This window comes from Penicillium arizonense (genome assembly GCF_001773325.1).
Source record: "Penicillium arizonense strain CBS 141311 chromosome Unknown PENARI_contig096, whole genome shotgun sequence".
NCBI classification, from domain to species: domain Eukaryota; kingdom Fungi; phylum Ascomycota; class Eurotiomycetes; order Eurotiales; family Aspergillaceae; genus Penicillium; species Penicillium arizonense.
Window position 1 is genome coordinate 1 of NW_019173373.1, and position 17,991 is coordinate 17,991.

The 17,991-nt window shown below is 47.5% G+C and overlaps 8 protein-coding genes across 8 annotated transcripts; 3 read left to right on the top strand and 5 right to left on the bottom strand.

Annotated features, from left to right (window-relative positions):
• Positions 1 to 1,377: 1,377 nt before the first annotated feature.
• Positions 1,378 to 1,940, bottom strand: PENARI_c096G00407 (uncharacterized protein; the record flags this gene model as incomplete). Its single annotated transcript, XM_022637805.1, has 2 exons — positions 1,378 to 1,779; positions 1,824 to 1,940. 2 exons carry the CDS (start codon positions 1,938 to 1,940, stop codon positions 1,378 to 1,380), a joined length of 519 nt encoding a protein of 172 aa, XP_022482336.1.
• A 568-nt stretch (positions 1,941 to 2,508) lies between these two features.
• On the top strand, positions 2,509 to 3,264 carry PENARI_c096G11443 (uncharacterized protein; the record flags this gene model as incomplete). The annotated part of the gene is made up of 1 exon (XM_022637811.1): positions 2,509 to 3,264. One exon carries the CDS (start codon positions 2,509 to 2,511, stop codon positions 3,262 to 3,264), a length of 756 nt encoding a protein of 251 aa, XP_022482334.1.
• A 677-nt stretch (positions 3,265 to 3,941) lies between these two features.
• On the bottom strand, positions 3,942 to 4,313 carry PENARI_c096G09398 (uncharacterized protein; the record flags this gene model as incomplete). Its single annotated transcript, XM_022637810.1, has 1 exon — positions 3,942 to 4,313. One exon carries the CDS (start codon positions 4,311 to 4,313, stop codon positions 3,942 to 3,944), a length of 372 nt encoding a protein of 123 aa, XP_022482340.1.
• Positions 4,314 to 5,760: 1,447 nt separating this feature from the next.
• PENARI_c096G05260 (uncharacterized protein) lies at positions 5,761 to 5,957 on the top strand (the record flags this gene model as incomplete). Its single annotated transcript, XM_022637807.1, has 2 exons — positions 5,761 to 5,833; positions 5,884 to 5,957. The coding sequence occupies 2 exons, from the start codon at positions 5,761 to 5,763 to the stop codon at positions 5,955 to 5,957; spliced, it is 147 nt and encodes a 48-aa protein (XP_022482338.1).
• A 522-nt stretch (positions 5,958 to 6,479) lies between these two features.
• Positions 6,480 to 9,454, bottom strand: PENARI_c096G01623 (uncharacterized protein; the record flags this gene model as incomplete). Its single annotated transcript, XM_022637806.1, has 4 exons — positions 6,480 to 8,054; positions 8,110 to 8,399; positions 8,460 to 8,580; positions 8,633 to 9,454. The coding sequence occupies 4 exons, from the start codon at positions 9,452 to 9,454 to the stop codon at positions 6,480 to 6,482; spliced, it is 2,808 nt and encodes a 935-aa protein (XP_022482333.1).
• A 765-nt stretch (positions 9,455 to 10,219) lies between these two features.
• On the bottom strand, positions 10,220 to 11,794 carry PENARI_c096G07338 (uncharacterized protein; the record flags this gene model as incomplete). Its single annotated transcript, XM_022637808.1, has 1 exon — positions 10,220 to 11,794. The coding sequence occupies one exon, from the start codon at positions 11,792 to 11,794 to the stop codon at positions 10,220 to 10,222; it is 1,575 nt and encodes a 524-aa protein (XP_022482337.1).
• A 3,287-nt stretch (positions 11,795 to 15,081) lies between these two features.
• On the top strand, positions 15,082 to 15,967 carry PENARI_c096G07366 (ankyrin repeat domain-containing protein; the record flags this gene model as incomplete). The annotated part of the gene is made up of 3 exons (XM_022637809.1): positions 15,082 to 15,403; positions 15,456 to 15,486; positions 15,808 to 15,967. 3 exons carry the CDS (start codon positions 15,082 to 15,084, stop codon positions 15,965 to 15,967), a joined length of 513 nt encoding a protein of 170 aa, XP_022482339.1.
• Positions 15,968 to 16,008: 41 nt separating this feature from the next.
• PENARI_c096G00394 (uncharacterized protein) lies at positions 16,009 to 17,096 on the bottom strand (the record flags this gene model as incomplete). The annotated part of the gene is made up of 4 exons (XM_022637804.1): positions 16,009 to 16,113; positions 16,161 to 16,348; positions 16,418 to 16,517; positions 16,575 to 17,096. The coding sequence occupies 4 exons, from the start codon at positions 17,094 to 17,096 to the stop codon at positions 16,009 to 16,011; spliced, it is 915 nt and encodes a 304-aa protein (XP_022482335.1).
• Positions 17,097 to 17,991: the final 895 nt, after the last annotated feature.

Here is a 17,991-nt window from a genome sequence, read left to right on the forward strand (position 1 = left end):
GAAGACATGACCGGTCAACAGGCTCCAGGGAGGATGGTACGATCCCGCTCGGACCCGAGAGATATAATCGTAATAATAAGTTGATTCGAAGAATTTATAGTATAGAAAGTTAGTCTATTGAGCACATTTGTAGCCAATAGCAGTCTATGTTGATGAGGTGCTGGTTGGTACCTGGGAGCGGAAGGCTGGTTCCCGGGGTCCAAGTATGTGTTCCCGGGAGCTTCTGTGCTCCTAGGGACACACTTCCGGTTCCTAGGGGCATTCATTCGGCTCCCTGAAGGAGCCTCAGTGGTATCAGCTTTCAGGCGATGGTTACAGATCGAAAAATAGAATTATTGAGCCCTCCATGCATGGTATCATAACTAATCCAGTAGCAGGTTGTCCTGAGTATAAATTCAATTCAGTCCCTTCATACTTGCACGTTGCCAGTAAGCCCAGCCAGTCATGCAGATTCCACCTACGGTGCATACAGCCTTAGCCACCGCACTGCTAATTGTCAGCCTCGTCCGTTTCGAATTGTCTCGTCGAGCAGTCCGGGGGAACCCTTTACATCTGACCCTTGACCTTGCAGTGTCTGTACCGAAAGATGTTTTACTTGTAGTTTATATGGGACTGAGCTGGGCCGGAAAAAGTGAGGTCATAAGAGAGGTAATACTCGGTATAGCCAGCATATTTCCCTTCCTACTGGTGGTACGTGCTACAAGGCTATTTCTCGGTTTTTACGTTGACCACCAAGCATCAGTCTCTCCGGATGGGCATCCTGCTACGAAGCCTCATCAGTACACCATCTTCACTGATGATCTGTTTTCCACTATTTTTCCTTTCCTCATGCTTGGTCAAGGTTACAGCCTCACTAGTTGGTACTTACATTTATCTCCCACTGCGAGATGCCGTACTCTTTCTTCACTTTGTGGATTATCTAAGCTTGGCTTTCCTTTTATGGTGGCTGGATGGGCATACAACAGCCCATTCCCGGACTCGATCACAGCTACGTTGCGTTTTGCTTTGCACGATCGGATTGGCAGTTGTACTTCTTCTGGTTGCGGTCTTCGGAGTTGTCCTATGCTGCTGGCTGCTATCTCTGGAGGTAATTTTGGCCGCGTACGAAGAATATCACGCTTTGCTGACTTTGGCAGCTGCAATTATTCATTCTGATCACCTGGATGATCTTGTCATATTACGCTGTTCGAGTTGCTGGAAGTTCAGTCGGTGAGCAATCAACTTGTTCAACAACCGTGGTAGACAACGAAGTTTAGGGAGACAGAATCAAGGGATCTATTGGCGGACTAGCAAAAACTTGCTATCATCGTATACTTGCTTGAAGTATTGCGGCAGTGCAAAGCTTCGAAACAACTTTGACCTGTTCAACGCCAACCACTAAGATTGAGGAAACCCATCTTCCGGCAAAATAGCCAAGTCGCCGACAGACAGTTCGTTCCAAACTTTGAGCACACCGATAAGCCTTCCCCGAACTTCATCCAACGCATCATCAATAGCATGCAAGCGAGCTACTTGCTCGTCTTGGCTGCGCTTCAAGTGGTTTCCCTCGTTGCATAGCTGGATATTTCCGGTCCGCAGTTTTTCGTTCTCCTCTTCGAGCTGCTGGATATCTGTATGTTTGGAAACGCAAGACTCCCACAAACAGCGAATGTACCCCACCAGACGTGCAGTCCGAAATGCAAGCTCGGTATCTTCTTCTTCGATTTGCTTCAAGACCTCGAGTATGGGTCGGAAGGGCTCTACAGCCAAAGTCTGCTTCTCTATGTCGTGGGTTTTGATCTGTCTGGTCAGCGTGGTCCTGTCTGTTCATATCTTATTCTTACCGGCAGCGGGGTTGCAACACCAGGAAGCGGGGGCTCCTCGGTTGAAGTTGACTGTGTGTACAGCGGTGCCTCTCCTTGTGTATCCGTCATTTCTGGCGTTTTGCTGGGATTCTCCATGGCTGATAGTGATTCCTCTGTCATGAAGCCAGTGTCCCTTTATACTATAATTTTGCTCACAATGCTGTAGATGGTGGGGCATGATCAGACGAATGTCACCGTGGTAGTAAGGTAGTAGTCCCTCAGCTACTTTGGATTCGACCGGGTTTCAACCTTCACTCCATGTTCCGTCCATATATCCACTCTTTTCTGGTCCCACCGCCAAGGCTTTAGTGAGGAAGAATTATTGAGCAAGCCGCATCAAACTGAGGGCTGCAGTGTTATTTTATCCGAATATGCCGCAATATAGTACAATGACCATTACGGTCTACCGTTCAACGGCCCAAGCGTAGAATGTAACCGCACGTGGCAGAATACAGGATTATCCTAAAGCATTTCCCAGTTGCCACTCTGAGGTTCGAATCAACGAAAACAACACAAAGAGGATAGAGTCCTAAAGCCCATAAATGAGAAGCTCCCCTAGAAACGCGTGGCTGTCCACTATATAAGAGTAAAAACCCCCAGGCCGAAACAGTTCACACAACAAAAGCCTAATCTGTACGTTTATACAGGCGTCATCGCAACCACGATGCCAAACCTTCCATGGGAAATTCTCAACCCTATTATCCGGTCTTTGGACCCTTTCCAGGCAAAGAAAGCGGCAAATGCATTATCTTTCATTGACGAAGATGAATCCCATCGCCTCTGGAGGACGATATTCAAAGATGATGCCTGGATTAAAATGGCTCTTAACTGTGGTTCCGATCCCGTACTCATTGGGGCTAACCTCCGAACCGTTACAAATTCATGCCAAGCAAAGAAAGGAGGGAAACCGCTCTACATAGTGCTTCGGGCGAACGACTGGTCTGGTGACACCCGCTACGCCGGCGTTACGTCCTTACGACGAAGTCTACGAACGGACCATTGCTATGACCAAAAAAATCACGAAGTGACTCTGCCAAAGCTCAGCTGGTATAATACAGCTAACAAGAAGATCACCGTTCCTAAAATCAAACTCAATGTCAAAGACATAGTCTTCGGCGCGGAGATAATGGAGTTGAAGGGCAAAACTACCCGAAAGTTGTTTGAACAGAATCCCCTTCGGTCGAACTTCTGCTTTTACTCGAGTGGAAATATTTGCACGCTAGCAAGTCCAAACATTGTTGGCGTGGGAGGATCAATCTCCCAGCGAGATGCCCTTACACCCATTTGCGTGTTGAACCTCCCATCCTCTAGGCATCAGGGAAAGATATGGCAGTTCACTATTGAAACACCGGGGTGTCCACCAGTCAAGCCAATCCTGAAAAACGGAAAAACAGGACCAATCGTTGAGTACAGATACTAATTTGTATTATTCCGGTGGTGGGATACTGTACATGTTTCTAAGCAACTAATTCCGACATCAGTCGCTCTTACTGACCCGGAATAAAACTTTTGTTTTTATATTGTCACTCTGTGCGAAGCTAGTGTATCTGCGTCTATATTCTACCAATAAAATCCTACCGTAGTTCTCTGTTGAGCCAAATTCTTTCCATAAGCGGCATTAAAAGGTCGATCGACAATGACGTAGCTCACCTAGATGGTGTAAATAGATAGCTATTGTAAAAGCACCAATTGAAGAGAACACTTCCGGTAAACTGGTCCGCCCGTGGAGGAGATATAGCGCAGCTGCTTCAAGTTTAAATACGTAGGGTCAATTCGATAGTCTATTTGATGACTGACCCTACAGGATAAGCCGAATCATCAAAGAGATTAAGCGGCGAAACGGATTTCGGGCGTGTGTACATGTATACCTAGACGGGGAATATGTATGTGTGGAGCTGAATGTCCAGGGCGTTATCATTGGTTACATCTAAGTGACAACGTGCAAACTCTTCAAACGGAAATGCCATACAACTCTCTGGATTCAGTCTGTACCGCGACTGTGCCACAGTACTGTAAACTAAAAGTTTCCTCTATTGGTTGAAGGTTCGACCTTTCACTGCATTGTTCGTCCACCAGATACTATAGGATGGATCAACGCTAGCTCCTTCTGCGTTCTGTTCCTTTCTTTGTTGGTGGGTTATGTCGGTGTGGCATGGGCCGCAGACGTCGCATCCATTCCTGTCGGGTTTCCTCCGTGGCAATGGCTTTCTCGTGTTCCAGCATGTGCTCAGAAATATCATCATGTGCACCAAACGCGGTAAGAGACGTCCACCACGTCTCTGGTTTCAAGCATCTCGGCTGAAGCCGCAGTCGAAGCGTAGGCTGGCCTCGCTTCAATGTTGATTTAGCCGGGCTGTTGACGCCCTTAGGCTTCCGCGACGGTCGCGTGTTAGGGCGGCGACCAAGTAATGGCATGGCTTCGAGTTCGTCCCCCCGGCGGCGCGTTGGCTGACGAGAGATGACAGGCATTATTCCGGATAATGCGAGAGATGATGTTTCGACTGGGGTTTCCGATGCTATTTATGCTATTTATCGTCGCCAGGACCATACGTTCACGAGGAAGTGTTCCTTGTCGCATTCACTTGTCACATTCAACGCATACCCCTAAACTGTCCTTCCTCACTTAATAGCTCGCAAGAGGGAAATTGTACTCGGCAGCACGGCCCATAATTGGGCGGCGTAAGAAAGTTGATTGTACGCTCTGTCGAGTTCGCTCGCCCTCCCATAGTGTCGTATGGTCATATGATAGATTGGATCTTGAGATTAGTGCGAAACCAAGTTTGGATTCCCTTTTTTTTCTACGCCGTCTGATTGACAGTCAAAGGCCTAGAAGTTACTCTGAACCGGGGTGGGATTATCTGATGGTTGGAAATACAATATGACGGTGCAAAGACACAACGACCGAGATACATCATAAATGCTTAGTCCATGAATCGGTCGGTCAAAAATCAGAACTGAACGGTTGATAAGCAGCCTGTTTAAAATGACGGATGGGTGTTCGTTGCATCCAAACCATCAGAAGCTGGAGGGCGGCTGGGCATATCTGGGCTAGAACACGTGGCCATCACTGAATGACTATCCATCTATAAAAACCCTAGCCAATCCCCATTCGGATATCCATGGTACATCCTAAATTTGTCGGACTCCTCTACATTCTCTGCCCTGATGGACCTACCAGCCAGTGGTTCTGCTTGCGAGAGCGAAGAGTGTTTGCCAAGCGAGAAACAAGCGAGCGAACAACTCAAACGCGAATGCAAACGATTGAAACATACAAAGATGCTCGGAATTTGGAGCGTCAGATGAGTGTCACATTCACTATCTCCCCGAGTTATGTGCCAAACTGGGATCCTCCTGCTGCATTTCGGGAATCGCATCAGAAGTGGTGAGGTGGATCCGGTTGTTCTCGACCACGCTAACGTGAGATAGGAAGGACGCTATCTTGGAACATTTTGAACTAGATCGCCTCGATTTTCAGCCATACCACGAAGACAAGAGTGGCTGCGTATCGACCACCGTACCAGACCCTAAGGAACCGTCGGGCCTAGGGATATATCAAATATGAGAAGAAAGCAGCAGAAGCGAAGTTAGATAAATCAGCCGAGAGCGAGGGTGGACTGCAGTGGATGAGGACTCATGGTCGAAAGAGTCAATTCTCCAGATCATGGTCACAAATTGACGAGTATTGCTAATACAATTGTCGTGGTTCAATTAACGCTGCCCGAACTTCATAGCCAGTTAATAATTTCCAACGGTCAACTGTGGTCGTCGGTAACCGGTTGGCCCCACTGGGGTGTTCACGCTTGAACGACAATCATATCGTCTTCGACCGATAAAGTCGTCGAGGCATACAACCTCTCATGCCTAACTTGAACATATATCAGGGGTTTGAGCCTTGTATGACGGATCAAATACAATCATGGTTCTCACAAGCAATGAGAAGCGCGCCTTCTTCAGACAACAGTGCCGTGAGGCATTGGCAGCCCATATTAGTATGTTATCGTCTTCTCTCCGCCTGATGAGCGAAACTAACTCGCGTCAGATGACCGACTTGGCCTTGTCGTCGCTCCAAGCCAGGTCCGTCTACAGCCATCGGTCGGGGATGGACAGTACTGAACAAAGATGTCGATATCCGCCTGGGCGACGTGGTTATCAGCATGCCAACTGCGACCTCTGGGGGCGTGGTCCACCATGACTATGGGAAGACACTTCGTGATGGATGTTTCGTACGCACTGGATCCCTCAATAAGCCACCGCAATATTTGCTACTGCAATATCCCAAACGCGCAGTAATATCACGTGTGGAAACACATTGATTGAAGAAATCGCATCCACTTCAGAGACACGAAAAGCTTCAAGACAATTTTCACGCAAAGATAAAGATTGGCTGTTCCAGGCGAGTTACGGCCATGAAGGCAAGTGTGCCGACTGTTCAAAGTGTTAACCGGACCAACTAGTTGCGCGCACAACAAGAGAAGCTAAAGAGCCCGTCATACATTACGGACAGAATTTCAGACCAAAGATTCCAATTGCAAATTTCAACCTCAAACATTGTATGCTCACAAACTAAGGTTAAAGAAGCCTTGGAAGCCTTATTAACTGCACATCAAAGTGAAAGATTGCACAAGATACCCCATCTCACCGGGCTGCGTAGATAGCCCTGGTGTTATACAGCTCGCGAAGAACATGAAGAATCCCCAAGTACCAACGAAGACCAGTGAGGAGATTACCAGCGTTCGCCCGTGATTCAACTAAGCTAGTGAATCTCGTCAGAGTCTCATTTGCCAGATCTTCTTCATGCTGGATAAGAACAGCAAGGTAACGTCTCTTCACTCCACCAGGTGAATCCTCGCGTGGGTCTTTAGTGCAGGTCTGAAAATCCGGAAAGTCCAAGGAATTCAGGTTGGAATCGGCACGATCCCGCTCAACGTCCGCATAGTCATTCCACATCCGACCCCATACTGCAACATGGCGGCTGTATTCCTCGAGTAAATATCTTTCCACGGGAGTGGCGCACACAACATCAGAAGGGCCCTGATTGAGACAAATGATGAATTTCATAGCGATGCCGCTCAAACCATCATACGCTGCTATTCCTTGGATATATTGGTAGAAGCTGAGTCCTGTTTCATGGAAGTCATCTGGTGTTGTTGCTATAGAGGCTTTGGAGACTTGAGCTAAGAGGGAAAGGCGGAGTTCCATCAGGAGGTTGTGCTGCTCATAGGGACTGGCAGTCAGAACACGTGGGTTCTCCATAAATAACTTCTTGCCGCTTGCCATTGCCTTGAGAACTCGATATACCTCTTCGTGATCCTGACAATCTCTCAAGGTAATAGCGTCGCCCTCCAACTTGTCTTGTAGAGGGACAGAGGGATCTATGTCTGCAAACATCCGACGGACGAGTTTTTCGATCAACTGCATAGTCTCCACGGAGCGATCTTTGAGCTCTAAATCAATCAGAGTATCGAGATGATAGGCAAACTCCATGCACTCAAGCATACCAAGCAGTATGTGATTACCCAAACAAGCTTTCGTGGCGTAGTTGACAGCGGTGCAAATGACCGCTAGCTTCAACGTGAATCCTTTGTCATAATTTTTTCTCGTCTCGAGTCTGTTGTTGTCTACCAACTCGCGCACAAAAAACGCCGCTTCGACACAGCTAGCCTCAATGATCCAAGCGGGAAGTTCTGTGAAATACTTCATGCACCCCAGAAGCTTGTTTTGCTTGGTGATCAAATTCGAGTCAACTTGATACAACGCTTGGACCGTTGGAGAATATACTCTTGTCGGCTGTGAGTCCAGAAGTGCACTCAAAGCGGCAGCCCGGGAGATAGACGACAGGCCATAAGCACATTTTCCATTCCAGCTGTAATCGTTGAATGGCGCATCGAGATTGGCAGATATAAAAGCTTGACCCTTCTGAATAGCTTGGCCAACTACTAGGCTCAAAGCTTCAGGTATGAAGGGAAGGGACCGAGTAGACTTTAAAAGAATAACTGCGTGGGAAGTATCCACACGGATGCTTGTCGAGCCCCAAGAACCATCCCCATTCTGACGAAGAAGGATTCTGACCACCGCTTGGAAAATCGTCATAGGAATATGGACCTTGAGGAGTTTTTCCGACACAGCCTCCACTCGTTCATCACTCAATGCAAACACGTAATCCGACAAGGCCTGGGTGATGGCCAAAGTGGCATAATACTCCGAATTGCTCTGGAGAAGAACGGTTAAAAAGGTTTACCCTTCCCATATTTAAGAACAGACTCACCCATTTGTCCTCAACTAGGTCGTGGGTATTATACCACGTACCACAGAGATACTTGATGCACTTCTCGATAGAAGAAGTATGTTTCCTGGATTCGGGGCTTAGTATTAATGCTTGCAACGCGTGTGCATTGCTACTGATGCTGGGGTCGCGTTCGCCACAATAGGTGAAATAGTTCTCATCGCCCTCAAATGCATCAATAATGGGTTGAATGGGGTAATGAAGTCCAAGGGTATAATAAATTGTCTTGTAAGCCATTGCAGTCGAATCGGGGTCGGGACAAATATTTCGGTCTGAATAGGGGTGGGTTAGTAATGTGCTGCTACTGATTCGAGAACACAGGCCAGTCTTACTCGATCCCATAATGCCTCCTTGATCTTCTAGGCACTGAAGCATCATATTTCCTAATTTGTTCACGGTATCGGCATCGAGCTTTTTGAGATCAAGTCCGCCATCAACAAATAAGTTGAGGACCTCAACGAAAAGTTAGCGACATGAACGGCACTGGAAAAGGAAAATTTCATACCCAGTCAATGTCAAAAGTGAATGTTGGAAACATTTGAGGGACGCAATAGCCATGCTTCAAAATGCTCACGTCTACAACATGCTGCAGATAAGCATCGGCTTCTACATCCCACACGGTGCATTCCATTAAATACACCGCAGTAGATGACGGAGAGGAAAACATCGACCCAAATCTCAAGTGATGTGAGAGTTTGCTGAAGTCGAGGAGCCCAATGAATCCTTCGAGTGTAAACAAGGGTGTAGGCTGGACTAGTCCAGTAGGCTTGTAGAGAACATCCAGAGGAAAGCGGGAGAGCTTCTTCCGGCGCAATTCAACAATTCGATCTTTGCCAGGGATTTGGAACACCACCCCTTCTTCCTCCAATTTCTCGACCACGACAGGGAACCAAAGTTCGAACCCAATTGGAAGCCGGGTATCCAATGAATCAAGGTCCCAACGTTCAATGTTCAAGTGAATGAAATCAATGGCCCGGGCTGCCTGGTGCTGCAAGCTCAATCTATCCTTGACTAGAGGGTTTCCCGACACACGGAGATGTTTCTTAATGGCCAAAAGAGAAACCAAGGTGCAGGTGATACGATCCACCAGTGAGACAGGATTTCCCCACCCTCCATCTTCGGCCTGATTCTGACAGAGAAATTCGAAACACACGGGGTAGGCCCATTCAGGGACGCTAGAAGCCTCAGTCTTCCTCGGAACCATTGAGATCCATGCTGTATCATATATCCCACTGATAATAGTTCCATGATGATATTTTTCATCGTAGGAGGAGAGCAACTCCTTGAGAAGGCTGTTCGCCCGTGGAATCACGCTATTCTCGTCCATTGTAGCAGCAAGAAGATGGCACAGCTATCTGAAGTATTTGAGCAATGGGATCAGTAAACACAAAGGAAAACTTCGAATCTAATAATTGTCGATCAATGTCTATCTTTTACTGAATTTAGAGCAAGGCACGAGTAAAGAAAACTTGGAAGTTCGCAATCAAACTGAGGCAAATCGAACTATCTTGCTCTACTCGATTGCGATTGTCAACTGCATGAAAAAAGTGCATTCAGGCGATCTATCTCTACTCCATCGTGATTGTCCAATTGCATGAAGCCACATGTACATTCGACAAGATGCACGAGATCAATAATGCCACATTAGGTTTGGGCCTTCTACGTGGCTCCTATCCCGCACCTCCACCGAGGATCTTTCCAAAGCAAGCTGCGGATTAGTGGAGCTTAGTGACTTCATCTCATGAATTATTATTGACATATCTCAGCTTTGTTCGGGAAAACGATATACGCATCCGCGATGAATACCAAAACAAAAAGAGACAATATTTGATGTATCCTATTCTAACTTTCAACATTTTGGTCATGGAAACAGTTGTGTTCTTTTGGGAAAAAGCTCAAGATGTGACATGTCACCTTTGATAAATGTTACGTCACCGACTACGTGTTGCTTAGGTCGTTGTGGAATAGCATTATTCTCTCTATATACTATATTTGATCTCATTCGGAGCATTGCGTTCGACCTCCAAAGAGTAGAATGGTACCTCTCGAGTGTCCATATAAGCATAGGATTAACCGATAGTAAAATGACACGTCAAGATACAGGCATATGCTCAACCCCTTCACCGTATTTTCCACATTTGTCCCGGATTTCACGCTCAACGGTAGTCTGATGAACTGGAGAGCGGATTTGAAACGTTGCTCGGAATGAAGCTGGCCAGAACAAGGCGAAACCCACCTTAGATCCCACTCTGTCAAAATTCCGGTTTTGATCCTCTGGATGAGGCGCGATCTTGTATCCCCAAAGCAATCGTGAAATAACAATAAACGTTGATTCGCGAGCCAGATGCCGCCCAGGACATGATCGTCGTCCATATCCGAAAGCGGCAGGCTCGGGTAACTCTGGGTTCTTCATGTATCGATCTCCCTGGAACAGTTCAGGTTCCTCGAACATTGCTTTATCGATATTAATCACCGATTGGCTGACAACGAGAACGCTACCGGCCGGAATGCGATAGTCTGAATATTCCATGTCCTTTGAAGCTACTCGGGGGACGCTGGTGGGAAGGAGCGGTCGCCACCGAAAAACCTCTTTGATAAAAGAGTTGAGACGGGGCAAGTTGGGCATGTCCTCAAATGATGGAAATCTACCTGGTCCGATGACCGCGTCCAGTTCATCCTGTACCACTGCCACTGCATCTGGATAAAGGAGCGCGGCCAGGACAAATGTCGACAGTGAACTCTGGGTCGTCACGCTGGTCGCCATATGTACTTCGAACGACTCCAAACATATCTCGTCCCAGTTCCTCGAATTTTCGAAAGTTTCAGGGGATTCTTGGGATTCTTGGGCTTTTTGGGCTTTTTGGGCTTCGTGGACCATTCCTTGGGCCCAACTTTGCTGGTGTCCGTTTCTAATGCTGTTGTTGATGTGTTGAGTAAAAAAGGCGCGGAGTCGCCCAGTAAACTTGCTTCCGGCATTCTCCCACCCAAGGACCCAGTTCAGATATGTCTCTATAAACGGAATCGAGCCAAATAGCAGAATGGTGGATAATAATTCACCAACGAACCCTTGAATAAGATTTTTTATGAAGAGGCCCTGTATCTCTATGATCTCCGCCACGTCTTGTTCCGAGGATCTTTGCCCAAAATTTAAAGTCGATGCCAAGTTGTACGCATATCGACTCGAGACTGTCTCGAAGTCATCGGATTCCAGCATCTGCCAAAGAACCTGTGTGGACTCGAGCTCCAGATCCCTTCGATATGACTTGGTTGTCTGGGTATTGAGGATTGAATATTGAAAGCGTCGGTGACGTTTCCATTTCTCCCCATACGGCAAGAGGCCTGATGGAAGGGGGATCTGCAGGATTCGCTTGAAAAATGGAATTTCAGGACGCGAGCTACACCAAGCACCCTGTCTGGCCATGACCTCGTGGGCGACATGGTGAGATCCCAAGAACACTATCACTTGAGCACCAATCCGGATACTAATGATAGGGCCATATGTTGTGTGCCATTGTTGCAATAAGGACAAGAAAGATGAGCTGGGGAGTTGATGAATATTTCCAATGAGAGGAAGAGGCTTGGGGCCTGGTGGGAGTTGTGATTTCCTATCCCATTTGAACAGGAGCACGAGTAATAGAGAGAGGATACAAATCCAGAGAGAAAGCATTTTTATAGGCGAGAGAAAATATTTTCAATTTCAACTTTTACGCGGTGAGCCACAAGAAGAGTAAGCATTTATCATAAAATTGCTTTTTTTGCTTTTGCCCCCTCAACTGCAGCTACCATCGTCAGAACTGCATGCGCGCCACCTACGTAATCCGATACGGAAGGTACGTAACGATTGGAGATGGAATGGTGGATAACGATTAAATTCATAAAGGGATGCATATATATGGGGAAGGAGAAACCTTTCCAAACTACCGAAGGATGTTGGAGGCCTCAGGCACCCAGTCCCGCGGTCAGGCCAATAGTGTGATGACTGTATTTAGTTAGCGGTGGAATTGGACCCTTTTTGAGACTTGTTGCCTGAGGCATTGTTTCTTCCTTAAGAAATTTTCTTTTTAAATTTTTAGATTTTGTATTACTTTGTAAAAGTACCTTTGAGCATGACAAACTTTGGCCCGAGAGGATACAGCTGCCGGCCAGGACTTGTACTGGGGGTAGTGGGAGGGAGGTGCTGGATTTTGGGTATCCAGTTGGGGCCAGGATTAATGGGTCTTTAGGGAACGAGACTGTTCGGTTGAATGTTTCGGGGGCTGTGGTTGGGAGGTTTCTGGATGATTCTGAGGAGCATAGGACGGCGAATGTTACTTATAATATCGTTTTCACAGGGGCTCTTGATGCTGCAAATTCTACGCAGATAGTTGTTGCTGGGAAGGCGAGTACCAAAGAGTCTCTTGTGAGCTTTCAGCGGGCTGCGCCTGAAGGGTTGGAGAGTGTCGTCGAGATTTCGTGGAATTTGGCGGTGGTTTCTTTGCTGGTTAGCATTGGATTGTTGCTGATATAATTGGTCTGTTGGATTGTGCTGCAGTATCTCACGCTGGATGTATATAGCTTCAACGTCGTATTCGAGGTCTCTTGTTGCATATGTCTCATTAAGTGTAGAGTTCACTTTCTTCCTACTCAAACCAACCCAATCAGTATATAACAATGTATCCATTAGTACTATAACGCCCAGCCAGTCCTGGAAGACCAATTTATGTTCCCATGATTCGAGCTTCCGACTGAGAGCTGTAATCGATGTGATATGGGCTTCGCGTCATCTTTAAATCTAATCGTAGGGATCACTGGTTTTTGACAGGCGTTGGTAACGAATGGAAATCGCGATAGGGAGCAGAATACATGAAAATAAATAAGCATAATCTCCTACCGGCGTTAGTGCTGTGTTTTAAACACCACCGCAGCCTTTTATTGTGTATAAAACAAGTGTGGACGAAAGCTGCGTGCGTGTTGAAGTAGGACTAGTGGACGGCGATCTTACCAGATCGCCAGAGCTTCCACTCCGTTTGGGCTGCTTGCATAGAATATTCTACGAGATTCCAGAAAGCCTTACTGTATTGCCCTGAAACGAACGAAGTGAGAGAAAGGGTTTACCTGATACCGTTGTTGTCAAAACTTTATCTATGATGTTGCTGTTAGTCAAATCCTGGCTTCTCATTCGCTACATTGACCCACTGTCCTCCTCTGATTCGCTACCTCCTCGTTCCACGCCCTCTTCTGATTGCTGTTCAACATTTTCGCGCAGGCTCCGCTACGCGACGAGGTGGCTTGACTGACAATGTGGTCGCGTGTTCGCGTTAACTTACGAGCGCTCCAGCCAATGGGTGCTGTTGAGTGGATCCGAAGCTGAACCCCCGTTTTGGGAAATATCACTTTACGCCCATCGCAACGCGGTTATAACCGTGCAAAGGACGCGTTTTTACGTGTGGAAATGCGGGTGTTAGATTATGACACATAAGCAGGAGGTAGCGAGCGCGAAGGGCTCGTCTCGGCCGTGGACAGCCATGTCCACAAGGTTCGTGATTGAAACTTCAAATCATACTATGCATTATATATATATTCTGAGGTTACCTTTTATAACTTTGTTGCACCTGTTGTATGCCAACCGCGCTTGTACGCGGAACACAATTTATGCTTCCACACAGATACTACAGCGCTACTACCAGAACCTAGCCCTATCATTCAAGGGTTTGGTCGCGGTTGTGCTCAAAGCTCGAAGCAATTGCTACTGGACATTCTGCCGGGAAGAGCGCCTAACCTAAGATGGCTAGACACCACACGTGACATACCCCACCGCCAGTAGGAATCAAGCGATTACATAAGTTAAGTCTACTTTCGATGTCCCTGTAGATGAAGGCCATGAAACCGAACCAGTGCGTTTAATCGCCATATACATGTGCACTGCCAGACAAGTCTAGTGGGGACCGTGTGCGATGACCCGAGTCAGTCAAATCAGCTGCTTTACTCGCCTTTCAGGACTGCCCTAACATAAAATCAGATCTCAAGCACTGGAGTTAACTTCCCAGACAAGGTCCGTCAGCTATGGGTCGACAGATGATTCAAAACTGGCATTGGGTTTTATCTGGAAGCTAATAAGCTTTCAATTGAGACTGTAACGTCATCGCCTGGTACATAGATGATGATTGGGCTGTTCTTTTATTTTAGCTTGACCAAGTCTGGACCTTCCTCTAAATGCACAAATACCGTAGAATCTCAATCATGGGAATCCAGCAAAGGCCATATTTCCCATGGATCTGGTCTCCATAGAGCTAGCAACATTTCAGAAGCCAAGGAGACGCTCCCAGGAATACGAAACTCCTCAATGCTCAGACAGCGTTCCTAGGACCACTAGCCCGTTGCTATATCAGTAGGTAGGAGAAAACTGATGCTTGGCCGGTGGCCACCTGTGTTATTTTCCCCTTTACCTCGTCATCTCGCATTTGCCTGGATTCTTAACTTAAATACACTCAACAACTCATTGCCATCACCCGCCATCTTCGAACCAACAAAAGTCTTCTAAGCAGCACGTTTTGTCCCCTTTCACGAACTGAACTGGTACTCCCAAAATTATGGTATGAACAGTTGAAATGAGAGGAGCCTTCCAAATGCTGATAATGTCATGCAGATTACTATTCTCCACTGCCCAACAGAGATCCTTTGGATCATAGCCAGCACCTTGCAGGGAAGCGATATTTCTGCTCTTGCTCGTACACATCCAACACTCTATCCCAAGCTACGCCTAGCCCTGATCAAATATAATGTCAGACACCAAAACAGTTCTGCGCTTCATTGGGCCGCCAAAACCAACAATCGTCCCTTTGCAAAGAACTTGCTTTCCTACCGAGCCGACGTAGATGCGATGGTCAGCGACTTCTCTCCTCTCATGATAGCCGCTAAATATGGCTCAGAGCTGGTTATGGATCTCCTACTGCGCAAAGGAAAGCCGCCGTGAATATGAGAAACAAAGACGGCATAGGTGCTCTGTGGTACGGTGTGGAGAAAGGGACATTTGCGGTCGTGAACCGGCTCCTTCAACACTCTCGTGTTAAGATCGATCTTCCAAATTGTCAGGGCCAAACAGTGTTCTGGCTTGCTGTCTACCGAGGCAACAGAGAACTGGCAAGCCTACTACTCTCAAGAGGCGCCAACCCCGATATCAAAGACCTCGACGGATTCTCGCCATGGATCGAGGCATGCATCAGCAATAAGAACTCCATCAAAGATCTGCTCCTAGATCACATGAAAGCTGTGTCCCCTGAGATGTTTTCGAAGGATAGTGTGTTTCCTGGCAATGGGAAAACGATATGCGAGGGTATCTCTTCTAACAGACAAGGCCAAGTTCAGCGACGAACAAAGCGGGTGAGATTTGTCCATGCCTGATCTTCCAACCAGAACAGCTCGCTGGCTGTCTTCTGTGTTATCTTATTCAATTTGAGAACGAGAATTAATAACACAAGACACAAGACGATGCGCATATTGATCGTAGATTGACTAATCATCACCTGTTGCCTTCACTCGATCGTACAATCTCAATGATTACGTTCATACATGTGCATTTGAATACAATCGCAAAGCGTACAGCGCACATTGAGATTACGAAGGCAGTGGTAGTGACAAATCTATTCAGGCTAAGAGGGGCCAGAAGTATATGGTGATATCCGGCGGTAACAATAATCGTAGTGAGTACTTTGCTAGTCAGTGGAACGTGGATGAGGTTTGCCTATACCAAGAAAGATGCCGCGAGCGATCTCCTCAGATGGAGATGCAAGTTGCCTCCAATTCCTGCACCATCCGCCGCAGAACGAACATTCCCGATCGTATTGTATCGCCAGCCAGCTGATAAGAGGAACTGATGTCCTCCGCAACCACGCATCACTATGCTCATATGCGCTTGAACGATTCTAGATTGTGATAAGCAGTCTTGTTGGCCGCGTTCACCAGCATCTTCAATTCGCCCTCATCCCCCGATTGCTCGAACAGTTTGCTCTGATTGGTCAGTATGTGACTCAAAGGGCTTGGCGGTCACGGCTTACGCGTAGTAGCTTCTCCGGTGAATTGCATCTCTTCAGCTCGTCAGGCAGACCCTTTACTTCGGCACTCCATGGGTATTGCGAAGGATTCTTCATGATCAGTCTCTCCACCACCTCGGCCAAAGCAAACAGCTTCATTGTGGCCGCGTCCATCTCGGCTGCATCGATCTGGCAACTTTGCTCCACTCCCGCTGCCACATTGCCAATAGTCAGAATCTCATGCTGACGTGGTCCGCCAGTATGCTTAGATATCTACTCACCAATCCTGACACCACCGAACTCCGTGAGTAACAAGGTATCAGCACTCAAGGCGGCAAGTGCTCTCCCCTGGCCGCGCAGATATTGAATTCCTTCGAGGACCTATCGGGCATGAGCACCGTTTGGTTTTGCATGTCGACCCTTGAGAGTAGTACGTACCGGCCGAACAATTGCAGCAATCTCACCTTCAGTGATAGTGCACCTTGATGCGAGGATGTGACTCACCGAGAGCTCTACTGGCTCCCGGACCAGAAATACCTGCTCCTCCCAACAATAGCACGCTACCATGCCTAGAAAGCTGGGGTGAGATAACTGGCTGATTGTTTCCAGCAATGGCTTGACGGATGAGGATTGTTGCTTCAAAAGATGAATATTGACGAGTGTTGCTTTGCTTTTCCTGTGTCGGGCCAGAAAGATAGACTGTCCTTGAAAGATCACTACGATCGCCTCGTACGTCAACCATGGGTTTTGGAAGACCGGATCAATTGTATGAGCTGTAATTTGGCCTTTCTGCAGCACTGGGCGTGGAAGGGACAGAGAAGAAGGGGTTACCGCTGGATCGGGCTGGGACCTAGCAGACGGCGCAGAAGGACGAGATGTTTTTTCCAAAGCGGCCCAATCAGGCGTTCCGTCACGCCACAAAGTCAGAGGTCGAGAGGGCTGGCTCTGTATAGAATCCATCTTGCAAGAAACGTGTCGAAGAGGTAGTCTTGGTTCTAAAGTATCCAAACAACGTCGTATTGCTCAATGCGTCTACATCGAGCAGCGGAAAAATTGTATCCAGACGTTGAGGCAATCACTATGTTTATAATGAAGTCGCAGAGATGGAAGGTTAGGGCTGACTCTCTGCGGAGCAAGCTTGACACTGACCTTACGAGCCGAGCATGGCTGTTTGTGTATACGGTTGTCCAACCTCCGTGGTGGTCAAGCGTTCAAAGTCGCGGTTAGACATAGATCACCGCGGTGGAGCCGGCCCTGCAACGGCCCAACCATGTCTGCTCATGCACTGCCCCGCAAACTCCAACCGGTTTAATGTCATGCATCCTCAATGAGATTTAAAATGGACTACTGTTTGTGTCTACTCACGACGGTGCTGAATACGGTGTACATAGCCCCAGGGCGAATCTCATGCAGTATATGAAATGGTTTCGTGTATTCATCACTCAGCTCTCGTCCATCTGAAGCCTAGACTATGGTCGGAAGCGATCGGGAACCCGCCTCGATCGAGGCGATCGACGAATAAGAGATGAGCTTGAGACCTGAAGACGGTCTGAACGCCGGGTAGGTGGGGTTGACCGAAGCTGTGGAGGTGTTGTTGGAACCCTTGTTTCTTCTACAAGTGTGTATGTGGCATCGAGAGGTGTTTCTGCTGTCGACTCGGCAGTAGTATTTTCAACAGCGGATGAGCGTAAGAGAGCACTGAACGATCCATGACATCGACTGTATCTGTATTAGTGAATGAACCGGGTAACAGAGGGTGATGGGATACGTACTGTGGCGGGCAAGAGGTGTTATTTCCCGGTAATCGATGGGCGAGCCATCCCTCCATACACCCCAAATGAACCACCCCCTTACA